General features: G+C 37.6%; 1 protein-coding gene across 2 annotated transcripts in view; it reads left to right on the top strand.

The window, feature by feature from the left end:
* Positions 1-24,623, top strand: part of LIN7A (lin-7 homolog A, crumbs cell polarity complex component) — a 155,815-nt gene that overhangs the window by 34,183 nt on the left and 97,009 nt on the right. The window contains exon 2 of one of the 2 annotated variants that reach the window (XM_079773936.1): positions 8,012-8,130. In XM_079773936.1, the coding sequence (XP_079630062.1) occupies positions 8,012-8,130 (119 nt within the window). Of the gene's footprint in view, positions 1-8,011; positions 8,131-24,623 lie in introns of those variants that run through there. The other variant, XM_079773937.1, reaches the window with a different exon arrangement.

Below are 24,623 nucleotides of genomic sequence, written 5' to 3'. Positions count from 1 at the left end.
GTGACTAGTTTCTTTAGAGCATAAACTTTATCATGGCTGCCTAAAGGAGTGCCTTTAAAGTTATGTGCTCTTGTGTCAGCTTGTATTTGGTTGCAAGCCACAGAAAATCAAATAGTAAGGCATGTATTTGTCACATAGATAAGAATCATGGGGTTGCACAGTTCAAGGCTAGCATACCAGCTCAGTGATTACATTAAGGGCCTTCCTTCTTCCTGCTCCACCTTTCTTAGCATGTAATCATCATTGTCATAATCACAAAATGGCTCTTTCACCTCTGGGCACTTTAAGATGTCGTAGCTGGCACGAGAATAGGGAAATAGGAATGGTGCAAAGACCGAAATGCTGAAGGCATAGGCCAGCAGTTTGCCCACTTAAAAAGCTTTCTTGGAATGGGACTATTCAGGTGAATATCTGAAATTATATAATTTTATTAACTAATGTCACCCCAATAAATTCAATGAAAAAAAGAAAAGATAAAGCTTTCCTGGAAGCCATACCCAATGACATTTTACACTTGTAACAACTTGGCCAAATTGCAAAAGAGTCTAGAAAGAGAAGTATGTTTGCTTTCTAGCTTTTGCAGTAGAAGAAAGCAAGGAATACTTTGGTTTTCTCTGGCTTTAGGTCAAATAACTTATACTGTATCTAAACATTTTTTAATGAAATTAGTGAACAATATGCTTTAAGTGACCAACTCCATCTTCATCCAAATTCCAGATTCGGATGAGTCATAGATTCAATTTGGCAGTCAAAATGTCAACCAAGTTAATTAAAATTTATCATTAAGAAAAGAGATGATAATTGGACTATTCCTGATATCTGGAATCTCATCTCATTTAAGTTGTAATATTTTGCTGTTGTTTCTAGTTACAGTGTTCAACCTGTTTTAAAGAAAAAATTTCCAAAATATATTACCTTACCATCATAGGCAATTGATGATGATTGATGATTTTTCAATGTGATAACAAAATGTGTTGAAGAGTTACCTTTGGGGACTTTGGCACTATTATGACTGTTTTCCCCACCTTATAATGATCATGAGGCTATATTTAAAAAATAAATTTGCCATATCTGTATTGTTTGATCTTTAATCTCTTTTCTGGGACAGAATAGATAAATAAATAAAAACATGGGCATTGGAGTCAAACACATCTGGTTTTGAGTCCTGGCCCTATTATTGACTAGATGTATAGCCTTGGGGTAGATAATTCATCTTTCTGAGACTTCTTTGTTGTTATTTTTATTTTTTACTTTAACTATAAAATGGAAACGGTAGAAATCCTTTCATACACTTGTGAGAACTTAATAACATGATCTAAATAAGGCAAGTGAGTACTGAATAAATGATGGCCATCAACTTCCTTTGTTCTGGGTCACATAATAAACTGTCAGTACCCTGTAACGTGCATTTATGAGCCACTTCCTGCATCAGAACCACCTGAGATCACTAGTAAAAGCAGATTTCAAGCTCCGTGCTCAGCTTCTTGTGCTTTTCTTTTTAAAATTTTCACCGAAGGATGTGTTTATTGATTTGAGAGAGAGAGAGAGAGAGAAATTTTGATGTGAGAGATAAACATGGATTGGTTGCCTCTCACACATGCCCCAATCAGAGGACTGAACCTGCAACCTAGGCTTGTGCCCTGACCTGGAATGGAACCTGCACACTTTTGGTGCATGCAACGACTTTCAACAAACTGGGCCACACCAGCCAGGGCTGCTTCTTCTTCTTCTTTTTTTCAAAATCTCAATTTTCAGTAAATGGTCGGTCCAGAGTTAAATTTTTATGTTGACTAAAATTTGAGAACCACTATTTTCAGCCTTCAAGCAAGGATTTGTTGGTCAGATTCATTTAATCTCTGTGTATAACCTTGGGGAACAGGTGCTGGGAATTTTAAGGATATGGATTCCTGAGCCACATCTCAAATACAGCCCAGATTCTAGAGCCATAATGCCAAAATTCAGAGCCTAACTATACAACTTACTAGCTCTTTCCTTGGAGAAGTAATTTTAACTCCATGTGTCTCATTTTCCTTCTATATAAAATGGGGATAATAATAATACCGACTTCATAGTGCTGTTAAGAGAAGGAAAATATTTAGATCAATGTCCTACTAAACACTACATGTATCAGCAATTAGTATTATGCGTAGCATTGCTGTTAGTGTTCCCAGGATGTGCTTTGAGAGCCATATTAGTGATTCCCAACAGAGCCACACTTTATGAACACTGGGAGCTCTGAAAATTCTAATGTCCAGGCCATAGCCCAGGACGATGAAATCAGAAATATATGTGGGAAGGATCTAGGTATTTGTTTTTCATTTGTATTTCCCCAGTGCTCCCAGGTTATTCCAGTGGATAGACAAAGCTGAGAGCTGTTTCTCCGTATCATTTGAGAGCTCTCCAGGTGATTCTGATGACCAGGGAGTACCAACTGAGAGGGGTGTACAGATATCCCTTGTTCTGCACTTCAGTTTTCACACATAAAGAAACTGGCATTTTTACAAATTGAAGACAAGGACTTCCATCAACAAAAAGATTATGACTGACTTTATTGTGATACTTGCTTTATTGCAGGGGTCTGGAACCTAAACCGCAATATCTCAGAGGTATGCCTGTACCAGTAAATGGAATAGGGGTTAATCATTATTGAGGGAAGAAGGATTAAGAGCTCAGCCTCTGACCAAAAGCCTGCAGAGCACAGAGCTATTATAAAAGTACTGAATGTTGAAGGGAAAGGCTGCTAAAAGAAAGACTGTGATTGGAATCAAAATAAAAGGCACATGGTTTTGAATCACTTAGATTCAGATTCCAAACCCAGATCTCCTATTTATTAATGAGATACTTAAATTCTCTATAAGCCTCAATTTTTTTTCATTGCATAACATGGGTTTTTTAAGGATAAAATGGGTTAAAAGATGTAAAGCTTTAGCATACAATGACCCTTGCTTCATAGACATTAAATAAAAGTATATTGTTGTTGTTGCTTTTAGAAGTGAGGATTAATGGAATGCAGAGTGTAAGAAAGAGTGAGGAGTCAAGGGTAGTAGCCAAGTATTTTGCTTAAATAATGGGATAAATGGTAGAGGTATGAACCCGAGAATTGGCAGACAAGAGGAGTTTGGTTTCTGAGAACTTCATGCTCTGCTGTTTTGTAAATCAGTCTCCCTAGTCCTTATCTAATATTTCTTTTAATCTGAGCTGTACTAGTAAACCCAGACTTATATGTCAGTAACCAGATTTGATAGCTTCATAAAATAAGTGTAAGGAAGTTCTGAATAAGAACCTTAAGGGAACTCACAAATAAACTCCACACTCTTTATTGCAGTCGTTTAAGAACAAGTATTTTGCTGATTCAAAGGCTTCTTTTGCTGCCTTCCAGGTCCAGGCCTTGCAGATTTCTGGCACTTTTATGGACCTAAAGGGAATCAGAACTCATACCCCGCTTATCACTCACCACCTCTTTGTTTGCAGAGCACCAGCCAGGTCTGGGCTGGGGGGACCTAAACATCACTTTTGGTTTTCAGACTTCTTTTGGCCTTTTAGAAACTGCTGTCTATCCCATCCTATAGCCCTTGGGTGGGTACGAGCAAGCTGGTTCAGGTCCAAGTGAGCACTGCTCCTCAGTTCTGTGCCTCTGATCAGATGGGCAGAGAGGGAGGCAGATCAAGTCCATTGCCTGTGCAACCAGGACAGAGATTCTTGTCTCCCTTCTTGCAGGCACCCTCAATGGCTACAATGGGTTCTGGTGGAACACTTCTCATTTAGTTGATAGAAGGGAAGCAAAAGACCTAGTATGCTGTCCAACTTAATGACTTAGCAATTCCCCATGAATTTTCTTTCATCTCACAATTATGTGTTTATAAGGACTGGGAAAGGCCTATGGTATAATGTAACAGGGCTGGCCCAGCTTTTAATAAGTCTTAATGGGGTGTGTCTGGTTTCCTTGATGGCTCCTTTTGAACGATATTTCTCAACTTTGGATGGTCATGGGAATCATCTGGATGCTATAAAAAATAACTGATGACTAGATCCCACTTTTAGAAAATTTTATTTAATTGGTCTGGAGCAGCAGGCTGGTTTAAAAATTCCACAACTGATTCTAACGAGCAGCCTTTGCTAAGGAATACTAGTTGCGAATGTGGATGATAACTAGCACTAATTACTTTTATTCACGGGCTTTTAATTATTCTCCTGGAAGAATCCTATTCAGTGTCCTGTAGCATAGGGTATTAAAGAATAATAGGAAATGCAAGAAGCGTTCCTGTAGTGCTGGGGCTGAGAGATCATTTTGTTTACGTCCTCTACTAATGGGATCTGTGAACCAACAACTTCAGAATCACCAAGCATCTGTTTAAAAGGCAAAATGTTGAGCCTTCTCCTCACACCTCCTGAATCAATCTCTCTAAAGTGGAGCTGAGGCATCAGGAACCTACATTTTAATAAGTTCACCTAGATTATTCTTGGGCACATTCATGATTTAGAACCATTAATCTGTACCAGAGCTTCTCAGCCCTGACTGCCCATTAAAATCACATCAGGGCTATAAAAATAGCCATGCCAACTAGGCCAGGGGTTCTCAACCTTGGCTGAACTTTAGCATCACCTGGAGGCCTTTTAAAAGCCTCATGCCTAGGCTCCACCCTGTGCCAATCACATCAGACCCTCCGGGGGTGGGCCCCAAGGGATCGATAGCTTTTAAAGCTTCTCATGTGATACCAATCTACAGCCAGGGTGAGAACACACTGTTCTGAATATTCTGGTTCAGTTTGTTTGGGGTGGGTCTTAGGCATTAATCATTTTTAAATGCACTCCAGATCATTTTAGTGTGCAGCCAAGGTTAAAAACTGATGACTATCAGGTTTTGAACTTCCCCAAGTGTACTTACTCAATACCTTTTAGCCTACAGATTCAGGCTTTCCCCACACTAGTTCCAAGCCAGTTTAGACCAAGGCTGATAGGGATGGTCTCATGAGAATTTATATGTCCACCTAGACATAAATCTCTAATCCTTGCCTTTCTGAACCAGTCTCATTCATTAATTTATCATTCATTCAACAAATGTGTACTAAACACCTAATATTTGTTAACTAATCTGCACTAAACTATGGATACAATGACAAATACAGTATTGTTCCTGATACCTCAATAGGCTTATAGATTTGCACGGGTATCTTTTTTTTTTTTTTCAAACAGGTATTGCGGAGAGAATTATTACAATGGATGAGTGAACAAAGACCTGTAGGAATACAGATATGGTAGCAACTAAATCTGCCTTGGAGAAACAGGGAAGACATGTCTAAGTCCTCTCAGTTCTTTGAATGCCCACCCTCTCTTGACAAGACTTCAATTTGCATTTATTTTCCTGGAACATTCTTCCCCTTTTCCCCACCTGCACTTCCTGCCTAGACTCTGCTTAGCTGCTGTTACTGCCACACAGAGGTCTGATCTCATGGATGATGATAAATGTCTTTATTATATGTCCATGCACTAACTAGCAGGAATTCTTTTATAGCACACACTCTCTTTATTGCATGTCTATGACCCCTCAAGTCTGTAAGTTCCATGAAAGCAAGAGCAATGGGCTGACTCCTTTACCACTGTGTGTCCTTCGCACAGCACAGTTCCTAACACTCGTAGATGAATGAATAAATTGCATTCCAAGAACAGGGGCTGCTATGTACAGAGCCATAGAGGCATGCAATTCTATGGCATATCCTAGAATAACAAAACTTTGGGGTGGCCAATGTATAAGATGGGCAGGAGGAGGTCTCTAGAGGTGAGTCAGAAGAGGCAGTTGTTAAGGGTCTTGTGTGTAACCCTACGTGGTCTGAACTTCATCCTGGAGGCAGTGGGAAGCCAGAGAAGGTTTTATATGGGGGAGTAGAATAATGAGGTTTATCAACCAGAACAATCATTCTGGAAGCAGTGTGGGAGATGGACTGAAAAAGAAAAGATTGATTTAAAGAACAGTTAGTTTTAGTACTATTGGCAAAAAATAATAAAGGCTTCCCTGAAGTAATGAATCAAAGGGGCTGTGTTCAAAAAGCATTTTTGAGATAAAATCTATAGCACTTACTGACTAACTGCTTGTGGGAGTGAATGTGAGAGACGATGCCATGGCCTAGCTTGGAAGACAAGGTGGGTGTGGAAATATGGAGTATAGGCAGAGAAGAGCTAGTTCCAGGATTATTTTTTTTTTAAAAGCTCATTTTTAAACAGGTTGATAGTTTCATATATCTGAGGACATTTGGGGGTAGAGACTCTTGTGCAATTAGAAATGCATAAAATTCTTAGCTTGGTAACTTATTGATTGTGGATGTGGCTGGTATTGTCCAATTGACTATGTTGACTTTCAGCTTATGTACAAAAAGACAAACTTTTGAAAAGGCAGTGTCACATTGATTTCATGATTTGTACTTCTTTGGGCTACCATTGCCAAACCATTTGGTATTATGTCAAGGGAAAATCTTCATTTAAATAACTTATTGGTTATATTCTTTGGTTAGATACATACACCTATGAAAATCCCACCTGAATTCTGAGGTTATAATGATTTTATTTTAGGTAGCTATGCTGTAATATTCCTTTCTCATTTGATAGTGAGTTCAGAAAGGAAGTGTCTTATTGTTCTTGTTAAACTTAGTACTATATCTAATAGGAACACAAATAAATTAGTGGCTGGCTGGCTGGCTGAATTTATAATCTAACAGCAAGGGATGTGGAATACTTTCTAGAACTAATCATTTAGGAATTGAAAACCTGTATTCTTGTGTGTGTGTGTGTGTGTGTGTGTGTGTGTGTGTGTGTGTGAATCCCCACCTGAGATATTTTTCCCATAGAGAGAGTGGAAGGGAGGGAGAAGAAGAGAGAAAGAGAGAGGCACAGAGAGACAGAGAGAGACAGAGAGAGACCAGGGATCCAAACTGCAACCCGGATACATGCCCTTGACTGGGAATTGAACTCATGACCCTTTGGTCTGAGGGCTGAGTCTCTAACCACTTAGCAGCCAGCCAGGAAGAAAACCTCGATTCTATACATAAACACCGAAGTGACTTTTCAGTAAGTTATTGACTACATACAGCAACAGAAGTAGAGGAGACCACGGTAGGCATTACTAAAATGGCCTTTCATCATAGCATTTTCTCTTGGCAATGCAAAACCAACCTGGGAATTTTAAAGCTATGGCCATAAAATGCTATGTTTCTTGACACAGTAACCTTTGATATTGTTCAATGAAAGAGAAACATTTAAATTAATGGTTATTAAAACCTCTTTTGCTTGGTACTGTCCTAAAATCTGATAGGTGGGTACATGATCAGATTTTTATTTTAGAAAGATTACTTTGTGAACCATATGAAGAGGCTGGAGGAGAAAAAATGATTCCAGTTTGACAGAAGAGAGATGATGGTGAAGGCCTGGAATAAAGCAATGGCAGTTAAATGGAGAGAGGCCATTAACTAATTCATTCATTATCAAATATTTATTCACTGAATTATACCAGACTCTGGGGATTCAGTGATGACCAAACCAGATAAATTCCTACCATCTAGGAGTTTATAGACAAGTGTAAGAGATGCACATTAATCAAATCATTATACTAATAAAGGTGAAACTGCAGATGTGATAAATGTGGTATGATTAGGGAAAAGTCAAACTGAGAAACCATCTCAGAAAGAAAATTGACAGAACTCATTTGGTTATCGGGGTGTCAGAATAAATAAAAGACATGTTTCCTGCTCTTTTTCTGAAAGAATAATTAAAATGATTTGTGTGACAAATATTATACATGAAATGACATCAAAGAAAATGTATTCAGTGACAAATTGTGTGGAACAGATTTAAATGACTTTTTAATCAAAAGATTAGATCAATAAGCTATGAATCGTAAGTTCTGATTTTGCAGTTAATTCCACTTAATTTTCGTCATCGCTATTCAGTTGGAATGATGGTACTTTGCTGATGAGACACAGTTACTCTAGATCTTTTCACTTCATTTTATTTTTAAATTCAGATGTTGCCAGAGCAATTGAATTACTGGAAAAACTACAGGAATCTGGAGAAGTCCCAGTGCACAAGCTACAATCCCTTAAGAAAGTGCTTCAGAGTGAGTTCTGTACTGCTATTCGAGAGGTATGACACTAAGATTCTAATAACTGTGTTCAGCCATATGTGTTCTGAATGGAAGACATATCTTTTCCACACAAACAGTTGAAATAGTTAAGATCAGAACTACATCTCTGCCTTCCATTTTTAGCTCCTTGGACAGATGATAAAATATAATTTAATCCGTTAAATTCTTTATTTAGATTCATTCAGGATTTATATGGTCATATAAAACCCAAGGTTTATTTTATGGTACCAATAAAGTGACTACCTTCGTAGGTTAACTATTACATGTAAACTATTTAGCGGTCACATGAAGTTATCTGGAAGTTCAGTTAGAAATAGTCATAATTAACGAGGGCTGAGATTTTCTTTAAAGAATATTCAACTAAGTCTTTCACAGGCAAGTCTGAAAGTAATCGCCTACTGACTAAAGTGATAGTTATCCAAACATTGCTAGTGCAGCGATTGTCAACCTTTTACTAGTATATCTCATGGCATAAGCTAATTACTAAAATTCTTTGGCAATCCAAAATATATATTTTTTGCCAATCTGACAAAAAATAAGTGTAATTTGATAGATTTATAAAAAATAATAATAGTAATTGTCTACCCTTTTTGTTCCAAAGTTACTTTTAAAAAAAGCAGGTGCCCATACTTGTATATAAGAATTTCTGGTACCAAGAATTAACCAATCAGACACAACCTTATTATGAGAGTTGACCAATAAGATGCAACTTTATTATATGACCTATAATTTACCATCCAGACAGGGCATTCATACCGGATGGCTATTATTGTGTTGGCTGTTGTCTTTTTGTATTTGACAATCTAAGAGAAAAGAGGTCAGTGCTCCTGACTAAATAGTCAGGTGTTGCATTTTAAACATTCTTGTGGCACATCAGTTGAAAATTGCTGGTCTAGTGCAATAATGGAAAATCTCTGAACAGGCTGACATGACCTTCTAACAAATCTTTGTAATGCTCTCCTGGCTAATGGTTTTAGGATTCCTAAAGAGAAAAAAAAAGTGTGTTATAATGTGTTATATTACATTTTATATAATTTTATACTAATTTGAATAGTGTATTGACTTGTGGTAGAATTGACTTGTCAAGTAATGAATTTAATTGTTTACAAGTTCACTTGAGAGATATATGCTATGTTGCTTTTTAAATGAAATAATATTCAGTAAACCTATCACCCCTTCCCCATCATGTACTAAGTGATAATTTCTTAATTAGAACCTAAAGTCCATAAATCCAGCATATATGCCTTGGTAGAAGTCCCTAATAACGAAGTACCTTACATCTTCCCCAAAGAGTTGAACTCAATGACTACCTGGAGAGTTTGCTGTAGCAGAAGTCATGCACCTCCCTCTTTGCAACTCTGCACGTGGCTAATGCACATTTTAAAATTATTTATTTATTTATTTATTTATTTATTTATTTATTTATTTAATCCTCACTCAATGTTTTCATTGATTTTAAGAGAGGAAAGAAGAGATAAAGAGGAAAGGAGGGAGAGAGAGAGAGAGAAAGAGAGAGAGAGAGAGAGGAAAACATCAATTGGCTGCCTCCTTCACCTGCTCTGACAGGTGATCAAACCCTCAACCTAGGTATGTGCCCTGACCAGGAATTAACCATGCAACCTTCTGGTATATGGGATGATGCTTCAATCAACAAGCCACTTGGCCAAGGCAATGTTCTTTTTTTTACCGCAACAATGCTAACTATGTGTAGTCCCTAGGTGGGAACAATCCAGGTGACTAAGGTAGAGACATACAACACCTCTGTCGCTATAGATTTAAACTGCAGCCTACTCAATGTGGTTACATTTGGATTTTGCTGAGCTTTGATTTAGACTGTACTTGTGCTAAATCTTTATCTACAAAGTTGTTGACTATTGCATTTTTGTTTATAATGACCACAGTTTGAGTAAATAACCATAATTTTATCTCCAAGTTTTAATGTATAAATTTGACCAAAAGCTGCAAGGAAATTTCTCAGTGTATGAATTCTTGGACACCAGCTGCTCAGTGAGAAAGGAAAAGGATATGAGAAACCACATGGGCCTCTTCTTGGTTAAACTCCTGTAGTCACTCTGTAGAGTATACCAAGGTTAAATCGCCTATATGCTCTTTTCTTCCTTCACAGAGTGTTACTTCCCTGAGATTCAGTGGCCAACTTTTCATTTTTAGATATTCTATCACTTCTTTAACATTCCACAGGACTAACTAAAGGATATGGCACATCAAATATATATATATATATGCTTACTTGGAATTTGGCTTGTGATCAATACAAAGTCCCTACCTTCATGGAACTTATATTCCATTGAGAAAATGATTATAAATATGCAGTACAATGTCAGAGAGTGACAAAAATATAGAGATAAAGAAAAAAGGATTAAGGGAATAGGATTAAGTTAGGATGATACAAAAATAACCTGTTTAAAATAATGGAATGAGTCATATATATCAGCATTTTGGTCACAAGAAGCCACAACTGCAAAACCAGAGGCAGGGCCTGGCTGGCGTGGGCTCAGTGGTTGAGTGTCGATCTATGAACCAGGAGGTCGTGGTTCGATGCCCGGTCACGGCACTTGCCCAGCTTGTGGGCTCGATCCCAAGTGTGTGCAGGAGGCAGCCGATCAATGATTCTCTCTCATCATGGATATTTCTATCTCTCTCACTCTCTTCCTCTCTGCCATATTCTCATCTCTCACTTGATCTACTCTTTCCTTTATTGATGGGTTCCCTTATTTCTACTCCTGCAAACACACATTTGTATTTTCACAACAGTCAGAAACTTTTTATTAAAATTTCTTTTTTATTGATTTCAGAGAGGAAAGGAGGGAGAGAGATAGAAACATCAATGATGAAAGAAAATCATTGATCGGCTGCTTCCTGCACACCCCTACTGGGGATTGAGCCCTCAACCCAGGTATGTGCCCTAACCTGGAATCGAAACATGGCCTCATGTCCTCCTGGTTCCTAAATTGACACTCAACACTGCACCACGCTGGCCAGGCACCAGAGACCTTTTGAAATCTAATCAAGTCTGGTCAAAACTCTTGGAAGGTTTCCTATCATTTATTTTAAAACTGTATTTTGAAAACTATATAATTTTATTAAGCAATGTTACCCCAATAAATTCAATGAAAATTTAAAAAGAGAAGTGCAAGTAGGAAGTATGATGAATGATCTGAAAATTACAATGGTGAATATCTAAAAATTAAATTTTATTGATCCAAGAACCCTTTCATTCTTTGTCTCTAGGGTATTGACTGCTATGCTGGCATGAGAAGTTTTGGTTTCTTATTCAAACAATGCTTAAAATTTTTGTGGTTACATTACTTGAGTTTTGAGAAATATTTGCTAGTTAATGCTTTCCAGTGTAAAAGTTATGATTTTCTTCATGACTGGTAGAGAAGAGAACAAAAAGTACAGTGGTATTATTCTTAGTTGCATTTGTCAGAGCAAAAACAGTACAGGTCATGCCATTGCCAACATGACTGTAAAATCCACATTACACTCAAAAAGAAAGTAGGGCAATAAATGCCAAATTTTTAATTGCCTTACACAAGCATAACAGTAGATATTGTTACACACGGAAGCAATCCCATATTTTGTTTTACATTTTGATTAAACCACTTAATCAGCTCTTGGCATATGTGCAGCTCTTATCAGGGAAGAATAGTTTAATGAAATTTTGTTTTTTACTGAAAATGGATGATTAAAATGTTTTTTAAATATATTTTTGTTGATTTTTAGAGAGAGGAAGGGAAAAGGAGAGTTAAAACATCAATGAGAGAGAAATCAATCAGCTGAAGAATAGTTAAATGAAATTTCATTTAGTTTTTTACTGAAAGTGGATGATTAAATTTTTAAAAATATGTTTTTACTGATTTCTAGAGAGAGGAAGGGAAAGGGAAAGAGAGATAGAAACATCGATGAGAGAGAAACATCAATCAGCTGCCTCCTGTACATCCCCTACTGGGGATAGAGTCTGCAACCCAGGCATGTGCCCTGACTGGGAATCAAACCAGTGACCTCTTGGGGCATGGTTCGAGGCTCAAACACTGAGCAACACTGGCTGGGCCTAAAAATGGATGATTAAAAGTGATTAGATGTTTTCTCTCCTTAACTATTTTTCTGTAATCTGTACGTCCTGTGTACATCAGTACTGAAATACGACCATCTGTGTATATAACTAAGAAAGGCATTGATTTATTAATAAATATGTTTCAGTTGAATGCCAATCCACATACAGATTTATTCATAGAATACTGATAATAATACTTATCTTGCTTGTGTTTTATTGCTGAAGGAGCTCAAAAGGACCTAATTAATAATTAATTTGCATCCATTCTGTGCAGGTAATTTCAGAGAACAGGACAGATAAATGGGCTGGCACACAATGCTGCTTTTCCATCATAAGAGCTGATGACTGACAGGAGAAAGTTCACACACATTTTTGAATGAAAGATAAAATTATAAATTTTATGGTACTGCCTTGGCCAGTGCGCTCAGTTGGTTGGAGCATCCTCCCTTACACCGAAAAGTTACGGGTACAATTCCCAATCAGGGCACACACCTGGGATGTGGGTTTGATCCCCTGTTACGGCATGTATGGAAGGCAACCAATGTTTCTCTCTCACATTAATCTCTCTCTCTCTCTCTCTCTCTCTCTCTCTCTCTCTCTCTCTCTCTCTCTCTCTCATAAATGAACATATCCTTGAGTGAGAATAAAACAAAACTTATGGTACTGATAGTCCCAGTGAAAACCATTTCTGTAATTTTAAGTGGCTTCCTTAAATTTTTGTTCATTGCTGTATTAATTAGCTTGAATGATCCAAACTTATACATTAAACATAAAGAAATTTAAGGGTTGAAATGTCCATATTATAAAATATTGTTTTTGGATAAAATAATTTCTTAAGAAAATTGAACTGCTGTTCAAATAGCCCTATTGCCAAGAGATGGACTTTTCCCCAACACTTTATATTCTTTGGGCCTTAGAGGGGAAAAAAATCAATAGTATATGAGTGGTCATATTTTCAGAGGACATCCAATTTCTGCAACAGAATACAAAGGAGTTCTTCCTGAAACTAAAACAATCAAAACAGAACCAGCAATCTATTTACTACCATCATTTTCCAACTTTAAAACATCCAGGCCTCCTGCTTTCCTGGGTGATGCGCTCATTGATCTGGCATGTGAGGTGCTGCTGAGAGAGGTCTGCGGTGAGGACTTACTCCCACACTTATGACTGTCATATGCACGTTTGACCCAAAAATGTAGAACTAAATAACAGTCATCATAAACTGCCTTCCTTGGGCAGTGACCAGTGTATGTTAATGTTTTCTAATGTAGTAGAACTGAAGAATAAGAAAGTAAACCGACTCCATATGGAATCTATCATTCATTCTGTGATAGCAGGGCTGCTGAAAAATAGTCCAGTTCTCTTCTCCTTCAACTAGAGGTGGCCATGACAACTGCCTTTGCTAAGGAAATGCGAGTGGAAGTGATCTGTGCCACTTCTCATAGAAGCCTTTGAATCAGTGCATGATTTGCTATGTCTTTCCCTTTGCCATCTGACTAGTGATGTTTTAGAAGATAAATACCAACCAGCCTGGGTTGCAAAATGAGAAAACGAGAACTATAAGCTTTAGCCAACCTTTCACTAACGTGCCGCCCGAGTAAGAAGTAAACCTCTGTTAACCTAAGCCTCCAAGATATTGGGGTTATCGTACATAGAATAACCCAAGTTATTTTGACTGCTAATGCACAACCACTAAGTCAAATATACCTCGGATAAAGGATATATGCAGCTTCATCCCTTTAACTGAGGTAAAACAAAATTAATTTTAAACAACTACGTTATATGTTTAGTAAGCTGTGACAAATCTTCTTAACACTATATGAAATTGGTAACCAATGTAAATACCCATGCCCATTAGGTGGTTCATGATTTTTTAAAAATTTGAGACACTTGGATCATAGATTGTGTTTGTTTCTAGATTATGTTCCATTTGTTCCTACTCTCAGTTTTTTCTTTCCAAGGAGGCTCCAAACTTTAATAATATGTTGACAATATGGAATGGCTTCATTTTAAGGCACTCCATATAGTAAGAATAATCTGTCATAAGACAAGGAATTAAGGACTTGGTAATATTTAGCCACAAAAAGAGAAAAATTGTGTTTAACATGATGCTTGTCATTTGCTATTTGGTAGGATAACGGGAGAGGGAAGTAACTAGGCTAGACCACTGGATGATACATAGAAGAACACAGGTAACTAAAGATAACTACCAGTCCCAAGCAATGGTTTCACTCGTAATGTAGGAAGTTCCTATAACTACAGCCGAGGTTAGATCTTTGTATGTCAGATCACTTTAGAGCAAGAGTTGTGTTTTTTTTGATACCTCTTATTTTTTAATTAAACTTATTGGGGTGACAATGGTTAATAAAATTACATAGGTTTCAAGTGTACAATTCTATAATACATCAGCTGTATATTGGATTGTGGGCCCACCACCCAGAGTCAAATCATCTATCACCATATATTTGACCGCCTTTGCTCTTCCGTTACTAGCCCCCCTTTCCCTCTGGTAACCACAGTACTGTTGTCTGTGTCTATAAGTTTTCGTATGTTTTTCTTGTTTGTTACTTGTTGCTTTCAGTTTTGTATCCCACATATGAGTGAGATCATATGGCTCTTAATTTCTTCGGTCTGACTTACTTCACTTTGCATGATAGTCTCAAGTCTATCCTTGTTGTACCAAATGCAGTATTTCATCTTTTCTTATGGTTGAGTAGTATTCCTTTGCATATATGCACCACATCTTCTTTATCCAATCATCTAGCGAAGGACACTTCAGTTGTTTCCATTTCTTGGCCACCGTGAATAATGCTGCAATGACCATAGGGAGGCATATATCTGTGCAAATAAATGTTTTCAAATTTTTGGGGTAGCTACCCACAAGAGGGGTTGCTGGTAATTCCATTCTTAATTTTTTGAGGAGCCTCCATACTGTTTTTCATACTGGCATACTAGCTCACATTTCCACCAGCAGTGAAGGAGGGTTCCTTTTTCTCCATAACCTCTCCAGTATTTTTATTACTTGTCTTGTTGATAATAGGCACTCAAACAGGTGTGAGGTGGTAGCTCATTTTGTTTGATTTGCATTTTATGCATAGCTAGTGAAGTTGAACATGTTTTTATGTATCTGTTGGCCATTTGTATTTCTTTGTGGGGTAAGTGTCTGTTCAGGTCCTCTGCCCATTTTTTAATTGGGTTGTTGGTTTGGTGTTGAGTTGTATGAGTTCTTTATATAGTTTTCATATTAACCCCTTGTCAGGGATGTTGTTTGCAAATATCATCTCCCATTTGCCTGGTTGTCTTTTTGTTTTGCTGTTGGTTCTTTTACTGTGCAGAAGCTTTTTAGTTTGATATAGTCCCATTCATTTATTTTTACCTTTACAGTCTCCGTTCTCAAACATCTCCCATCTCAAAAAAGTTGTTCATGGAAAAAATGTCTCAAATGTGGAACAAAACTTCAGTTCTGGACCTGAAAACCCTTTCATGCAGTTGCTTCCGCATGACAGAAAGTGTCTCTCAGGCCACAAAGGAGAGAATGCAAGTCAGTTTACTGATAATATCTTAGTAAATTGTGCTGTGAATATTTTCAGGTGGGTTTTGTTTTATTTTGTTTTGTTTTGTTTTTGTTGTTTTGCTGGTGAAGTAGATGATTAGCACAATTTTAGAACATAAAGAGGCCATCAAGATGCCAATGTTGCCCAGCAGGTGTGTCTCAGTGTTTGAGCTTAGACCTATGAACCAGGAAGTCACAGGCACACCTTCCAGTTGAGGGCTCTATCCCCAGGATGGGGCAAGCAGGAGGCAGCCAATCAATGATTCTCTCTGATTATAATTCAATTTACATTATTTCTAATGGGGAAAAAATGATGTGGTTTTCAAACAAATCGCTTTCTGGAACAAGTCAGGTTTGAGAACTGAGATTCCACTGTACTTCTCTTGCCTTTGAGGTCAAATTCATAAAATATTTTCTATGACCAAGGTCCATTAGCTTAGTACCTAACTTATGTTTTCTTCTTTGTAAATTATTGTTGCAGAGCTTATATTTATCTTTGATCCATTTTGAGTTAATATTTGTTTATGGGGACAAACAGTTCAGCAATTTTCAACCTTTTTCATCTCATGGCACACATAAACTTATTATTAAAAATCTTTGGCACACCCAAAATTATAATTTCTGCTGATCTGACAAGAAAAAAAAAGGCATAATTTTGATTCATTCACACTGGACGGCTATTGTTGTGTTGGCTGTTGTCATTTTATTTTATTTTATTTGAAAGTCTAAGAGAAAAGATGTTAGTACGCCTGACTAAATAGTCAGGTATTGCATGTTTTAAAAATTCTTGCAGCACATCAGTGTGCAGCAGCACACCAGTTGAAAATTACTGGTCTAGTTTCATTCCTTTGCATGTGGTTTTCCAACTTTCCCAGCACAATTTATTGAAGAGGATTTCTTTCCTTTATTGTCAGTTCTGGACCTGCCAACCCTTTGCCAGCACAATTTATTGAAGAGGATTTCTTCTATTTTTGGCTTCTTTATTGAAAATTATTTGCTCATATACATGTGGTTTTGTGTCTGGATTCTCAGTTCTGTTCCATTGGGTAGGGTGTCTGTTTTTCTGCCAATACCATGCTCTTTCTGATTATTATCACTTTGTAGTATAATTTGAAGTCAGGAGTCTGGAAGTGTGATACCTCCAGCATTGTTCTTTTTTCTTAGGTTTGCTTTGGCTATTCAGGTTCTTCTGTGGTTCCATATAAATTTGTTTATTTTTTTGTTTTATTTCTTAAAAAAAATCATTTGGATCTTTATGGGGATTGCATTAAATCTGTATATTGCTTTGGGTAATATGGACATTTTAATTATGGCAATTCTACCTCATGAACGCAGAATATTTTTCCATTTCATTGTTTTTAGAATATATATATATCTCCTTCACATCCTTTGTTAAGTTTATTCCAAGGTATATTATTCTTTTGCAATTGCAAAAGGAATTGTTTTTTGCATTTATTTTTCTTAAATTTTATTCTTAGTGTATAGGAAAGCAGTGGACTTTTGTACATTGATTTTTGTATCCTGCAACTTTACTGTATTTATTAATGTTTCAAATGTTCTTTTGGTAGAATCTTTTGGGTTCTCTATGTACAACATCATGTCATTGGCAAAAAGGGACAATTTTACTTCTTCATTCCCAATTTGGATGCTTTTTATTTCTTTTACTAGTAGTTGCCTAGGACTTCCACTACTATGGTGAGAGTGGAAATCCTTGCCTTGTTCCTGATATTAGAGGAAAGCTTTCCATTTTTCACCATTGAGTATGATAATAGCTGATGATGTGTCATATATGGCCTTCATTATGTTGAGGTACTTTCCTTTTATACCCATTTTATTGAGTGTTGTAAGCATAAATAGATGTTGTATCTTATCAAATGCCTTTTATCTATTGATAAGATCATATGAGAGAGAAACCAAGATGGCGGCATAAGGTAAACACCTAATTGCTGCCTGCCACAACAATTTTGAAACTACAACTGGAAAACAGAGCGCACACCGTCCAGAACCACCGGAAAGCTGGCAGAGTGGAAAACCTACAACTAGAGAAAAAAAGAGAGGGGGACGCTGAGCCTCAGGAGCTGTGGAGGTGCGGAGATCCGTGAGCGCGGAAAGGGCGGGTGGCTGAATACGCGGCAGGCTTACTCACAGCGCGCGGAGAGGGAGGGCAGCAGACACTGCGTGGCTAGCTTTCTCGTTTGGGAGAAAAACAAAACCTCCCGACTGCACTGAAATCCACCTGTGGTCGGGAGAAACTGGGATGTTTGGCAGCAGGCGAGGCTTGAGAGCAGCCTTCTCTCAGAGGCGCGCAGCCATTAATTTGGGCACGGAGAAACTGCCCCTCTTAGGACAGCGTGGACGGAAACCAAGTTTGTCTGCGCCATTCTGAGACTCCGCCCCATCCAAGCTGAGCACAGCCCTCCCAGTGACTGGATTTCTCGTTTGGGATAAAAACAAAACCTCCGGTCTGCACTGAAACCCAGCCCCAGCTGGGGAGAAACTGGTCTGTTAGGCAGCGGGAGAGGCTTGAAAGCTGCCTTCTCTCAGAGGCGCGCAGCCATTAATTCGGGCACGGAGAAACCGCCCCTCTTAGGGCGGAGCAGACGGGAAACCAAAGCTTGTCTGTGCCACCCTGAGACTCCGCCCCATCCAAGCTGAGCACAGAAGCTCTCCCAGCGGAGACACTGCTGATCCTCACAGCCAACTGGCTTGGAGATCAACTCCCGCCAGTGACACCAACAATCCCAACCACTCTGAACTCCAGTTTCTGGGGACACGTGGGGGACCCAGACACCTATGGGACTCTCTGCCATCGGTCGGAGAGTGAGAGTGACTTTTCTGTCGGTATGGACGACACCAGATTTCAACCACTCTCATAAGGGACACATTCAAGAGGCAGACTCAGTGAGCACCAAAGCCCTACTGTGTCTCCAGCACAGCAATTCTTCCGTTATAGACACAGCAGGCCCTCACAACCAATTGGACCGGAGGTCAATTCCTCCCAGTGTACCAACAGCAATCAGGGCTTTTAACTACACCAAGACTTTCCACTCAGCCCACAAAGGGGAGTACCAAGAGCGACCACTTAGGGTGATTGGGGAAACTGAGCTACCAGCCCCTATAGGTCACTGACCACACAAAGCCACTCCACCAACACAGGGAGGCAGCCAAAATGTGGAGACATCGAAGTATGTCACAAGTAGGAGAGAGAGATGAAAGCAAACTAATGGACGACACAGTGTTCAGAACCATATTTATAAGGTTACTTAAGAATCTTCTAAAAACTGCTGAGAAACTTGAAGAGACCTTCAAGGACCTAAATGAGAATACCAAAAAAATGGAAAAGGACCAGTCAGAAATTATGCATACACTGTCTGAAATAAAGAATATACAGAGTAGACCACCGCACCTGAAGAGTCAAACCAAAGATCTGAAATATGAGGAAGAAAAAAACACCCAACCAGAGAGGCGGAAAGAAAGAAGAATCCAAAAGTGTGAGGATAGCGTAAGGAGCCTCCGGGATGGCTTTAAGCGTACCAATATCCGAATTTTTGGGGTGCCAGAAGAGAGAGAGCAAGATACTGAAAACCTATTTGAAGAAATAATGACAGAAAACTTCCCCCACCTGGTGAAAGAAATAGACTTACAGGTTCAGGAAGCGCACAGAACCCCAAACCAGAGGAATCCAAAGAGGACCACACCAAGACAAATCATAATTAAAATGCCAAGGGCAAAAGACAAAGAGAGAATCTTACAAGCAGCAAGAGAAAAACAGTTAGTTACCTACAAGGGAGCACCCATACGACTGTCAGCTGATTTCTCAACAGAAACTATGCAGGCCAGACGGGAATGGCAAGAAATATTCAAAGTGATGAATAGCAAGAACCTACAACCAAGACTACTCTACCCAGAAAAGTTATCATTCAGAATTGAAGGGCAGATAAAGAGCTTCACAGATAAGAAAAAGCTAAAGGAGTTCATCACCACCAAACCAGTATTATATGAAATGCTGAAAGGTATTCTTTAAAAAGAAGAAAAAAGTAAAGATAAAAATTATGACCAACAAATACATATCTATCAACAAGTGATTCTAAAAATCAAGTGAATTAAAAATCTGAGGAACAGAATAAACTGGTGAACATAATAGAATCAGAGGCATAGAATGGGAGTGGATTAATAATTCTCAGGGGGAAAGGGTGTCTGTGTGTGGGGTACGGGAAGAGACTGGACAAAAATCATACACCTATGGATAAGGACAACGGAGGGGGGAGGGAACTGCGTGATGGGGAGATATAGGGGGAAAAAGGAGAAACAATTGTAATAATCTGAACAATAAAGATTTATTAAAAAAAAAGATCATATGACTTTTAGTCTTTATTTTGTTAATGTGGTATATTACATTAATCAATTTGTATATGTCAAACCATCCTTAAGCCCCTGGAATGAACCCCACTTGATCATGATGTATTATTTGTTTAATGTATTTTTGTATTCGATTTACTAGTATTTTGTTGTGGAATTTTGCATCTGTTTTCATCAGATATATTATTTTGTAGTTTTAGTTTTTCGTGCCAGATTTTGGTATCAGGGTTATGTTGGCCTCATAAAATGTGTTAGGAAGTATTGCCTCTTCTTCAATTTTTGGAAGAGTTTGAATGTTTGGTAGACTTCACTAGTGAAGCCATCAGGTCTTGGGCATTTATTTGTTGGGAGGTTGTTGTTTTTTTTAAAATATATCTTTTATTGATTTCAGAGAGGAAGGGAAAGGGAGAGAGAGATGGAAACATCAATGATGAGAGGGAATCACTGATCGGCTGCCTCCTACAAGCCCCAGACTGGGGATCGAGCCCACAACCCAGGCATGTGCCCTGACCAGGAATCCAACTGTGACCTCCTGGTTCATAGATCCATGCTCAACCACTGAGCCATGCTGGCCAGGCTGTTGGAAAGTTTTTGATGGTTGTTTCAACTCCCCCCTCACTGTTGATAAGTCTACTAGTATTTAGATTTTCCAGTTCTTCATGATTCAGTATAGGAAGGCTATACTTTCCTAAAACTTTTTCATTTCTTCCAGTTTATTACCCTTGGTGGCATACAATCTTTCGTAGTATTATTCTTGTATGATCCTTTGTATTCCCATGATGTCTGTGACAACTTTTTTTTTTTTAATTTCTGATTTTCTTTATTTGAGTTCTTTCTCTTTTTTTCTCAGTGAGTCTAGCCAGAGTTTTGTCAATTTTATGAATCTTTTCAAAGAACTAGCTCTCTGTTGCATTAATTTTTGTATAGTCTTTTTGTTCTCTATTTCATTTAATTCTGCTATAATTTTTATTATTTAATTTTTTTCCTGCTGACTTTGGGCTGCTTTTGTTTTTATTTTTCAAGTTCTTTGAGATGTAATGTTAGGTTTTTTTGGGGGATTTTTCTTTTTTATTGAGACTGCCCTGTAATGTTATAAACTTACCTCTTATTATTGCTTTTGCTACATCCCAGAAGTTTTGATATGTCATATTATGATTCTCATTTGTCTCCATATATCCTTCAATCTCACATTTTATTTCCTTTCTAATCCCATCATTTTTTACTAGCATGTTGTTTAATTTCCACATTTTTGTGGAATTTTTTGCCTCCTTTTTGCAATTGATTTCTAATTTCAAAGCATTGTGATTGAACCATATGCGTAGTATGATGTCAATCTTCTTAAATTTGTTGAGGCTAGTTTTGTGTCCTAACTTATGGTCTATCCTTGAGAATGTTCCATGTGCCCTGGATGAGAATGTATAGTCTGATGTTCTGGGATAAAATGTTCTGTAAATATCAATTATGTCCATTTGCTCTAGTGTCTCATTTAAGGCCCATATTTCTTTATTGATTTTCTGTTTGGTTGATCTGTCTAGAGTTGTCAGTGGAGTATTTAGGTCCCTCTAAATGCTGGTGTTTTTGTCAGTTTCTCTCTTTAGTTCTGATGGTAGTTTCTTTATATATATTGGTGCTCCCTGATTTGGGTGCATATATATTGAGAAGTGTTATGTCTTCTTGATGTAGTGTCTCCTAAAGGCAGCATATGGTGGTTTTTTTTTGTGTTGTTGTTTTTTTTGTTTTTTTTTAAATCCAATCTGCTACTCTGTGCTTTTTTAATGGCAAATTCAGTCCATTTACATTTAGGGTAGTTATTAATGTATGAGGATTTCCTATAGCCACTTTATCTTTTGTTTTCTGGTAGCTCTGTGCCTCCATTTGTACTTTTTCTTTTTGTCTATTGTTTTGGTTTGGTAGTATTCTATTCTTTTTTCCTGTTTCCACTTTTTTATTGTTTTTTTTTAATTCTTTATTGTTTAAAGTATTACATAAGTCTCCTTTTTCCCTCATTGACCTCTCACCAGCTGCCCCCACCTCCCAGCACATCGCCCCACCCCCCACTCTGTGTCCATTGGTTATGCTCATATGCATGCATACAAGTCCTTTGGTTGATCTCTTACCCCCTCACCTTCCAACTTCCCTCACAGGTTGGACAGTCTGTTTGATGCTTCAATGACTCTGATTCTATTTTGGCTCATCAGTTTATGTTGTTCATTATATTGCACAAATGAGTGAGATCATGTGATATTTATCTGTCTGACTGACTTATTTCGCTTAGCATAATGCTCTCGAGTTCCATTCATGCTGTCACAAATGTTAAGAATGCTTTTTATTAGGTTGTTTATCTTCCTTTTGTTAAGTTGTATGAGTTCCCTGTAAATTTTGGAGATTAAACCATTATCAGAGATAACATTGGCAAATATGTTCTCCCATGCAGTGGGCTTTCTTGTTTTGTTGATGGTTTCTTTTGCTGTGCAGAAGCTTTGTATTTTCATGTAGTCCTATTTGTTTATTTTCTCCTTAGTTTCCATTGCCCTAGGAGCTGTATCAGTAAAAATATTGCTGCAACAAATGTCTGCTATTTTGCTGCCTATGGCTTCTTCTAAGATTTTTATGGTTTCCCATCTTACATTTAAGTCCTTTATCCATTTTGAGTTTATTTTTGTGAATGGTGTAAGGTGGTGTTTTAATTTCATATTTTTGCATATATCTGTTCAATTTTTCCAACACCATTAATTGAAGAGACTATCTTGACTCCATTGTATACTCTTGCCTCCTTTGTCAAATATTAATTGAGCATAATGTCTTGGGTCAATTTCTGGATTTTCTATTGGACTATATGTCTGTTCTTGTGCCAGTACCAGGCAGTTTTGAGAACCAGGGCTTTATAGTATAGTTGGATATCTGGTATTGTGATCCCTCCGACTTTGTTTTTCTTTCTCAAGATTGCTGCAGCTATTCGGGGTCTTTTTTTATTCCAGATGAATTTTTGGAGAGTTTGTTCTAGGTCTGTGAAATATGCCATTGGTATTTTAATGGGGATTGCATTGAATCTATAGATTGCTTTGGGTATTATGGACATTTTAATGATGTTGATTCTACCAATCCATGAACATGGTATATTCTTCCATTTGTTTATGTCTTCCTCTATCTCTTTTTTTAATGTCCTGTAATTTTCTGAGTACAGGTCTTTTACTTCCTTAGTTAAGTTTATTCCAATGTATCTTAATTTTGTGTTGCAATGGTAAATGGGATTGTGTTTTTAGTTTCTCTTTATGTGAGTTCATTGTTGGTGTATAAAAAAGCCATAGATTTCTGGGTGTTAATTTTATATCCTATGTTGCCAAATTTATTTGTTAAATCTAAGAGTTTTTTGATGGAGTCTTTGGAATTTTCTATGTACAATATCATGTCATCTGTGAATAATGACAATTTTACTTCTTCTTTTCCAATTTGGATGCTTTTTATTTCTTCTTCTTGTCTGATCGCTATGGCTAGCACTTCCAGTACTATGTTGAACAGGAGTCATGAAAGTGGGCATTCCTGTCTTGGTCCTGTTCTTAGGGGAAATGATTTTAGTTTTTGCCCCATTGAGTAACATGTTGGCTGTAGGTTTGTCATATAAGGCTTTTATTATGCTGAGGTGTTATCCAACCTTGCTTAGAGTTTTTACCAAGAAAGAATGTTGGATTATATCAAATGCCTTTTCCGAATCAATTGATATGATTATGTGATTTTTATCTCTCAGTTTGTTTATGTGATGTATCACATTTATTGATTTGCTAATATTGTACCAGCCTTGTATCCCTGGAATAAATCCCACTTGGTCATGGTATATGATCTTTCTACTGTAATAATGGATCTGATTTGCTAGAATTTTGTTGAGGATTTTAGCATCTATATTCCTCAGGAATATTGGCCTGTAATTCTCTTTCTCTGTGGTGTCTTTATCTGGTTTGGGGATTAGGGTAATGCTGGCTTCATAGAAAGAGCTTGGAAGTGGTCCTTCCTCTTGAATTTTTTGGAATAGTCTGAGAAGGAGATAGGTTTTGGTTCTTCTTTGAATGTTTGGTAAAACTCCCCTGTGAGGCCATCTGGCCTGGGGCTTTTGTTTGCTGTGAGTTTTTTGATGACTCCTTCAAATTCCTCCTTAGTTATGGTCTTGTTGTGATTTTTATATTCTTCTTGATTGAGTTTTGGAAGTTTGTATATTTCTAGGAATATGTCTATTTCCTTTAGGTTGTTTAGTTTGTTGAATCAAGTTGTTCATAGTATTTTTTTTTTTTACAATCCTTTGTATTTCTGTGGGGTCTGTTGTTATTTCACCTCTTTCATTTCTCATTTTGTTTATTTGGGTTCTCTCTCTTTGTTTCTTGGTGAGCTTGGCTAGAGGTTCATCTATCATGTTTATCCTTTCAAAGAACCAGCTCTTGGTTTCATTGATCTTTTGTATTTTTTGTTTTGTTTTGTTTTGTTTTGTTTTGTCTCTATGTCATTTATTTCTGCTC

The sequence above is a fragment of the Cnephaeus nilssonii genome (genome assembly GCF_951640355.1).
Source record: "Cnephaeus nilssonii genome assembly, chromosome: 6".
Lineage (NCBI taxonomy): Eukaryota > Metazoa > Chordata > Mammalia > Chiroptera > Vespertilionidae > Cnephaeus > Cnephaeus nilssonii.
This window is presented reverse-complemented; position numbering and strand designations above follow the sequence as displayed.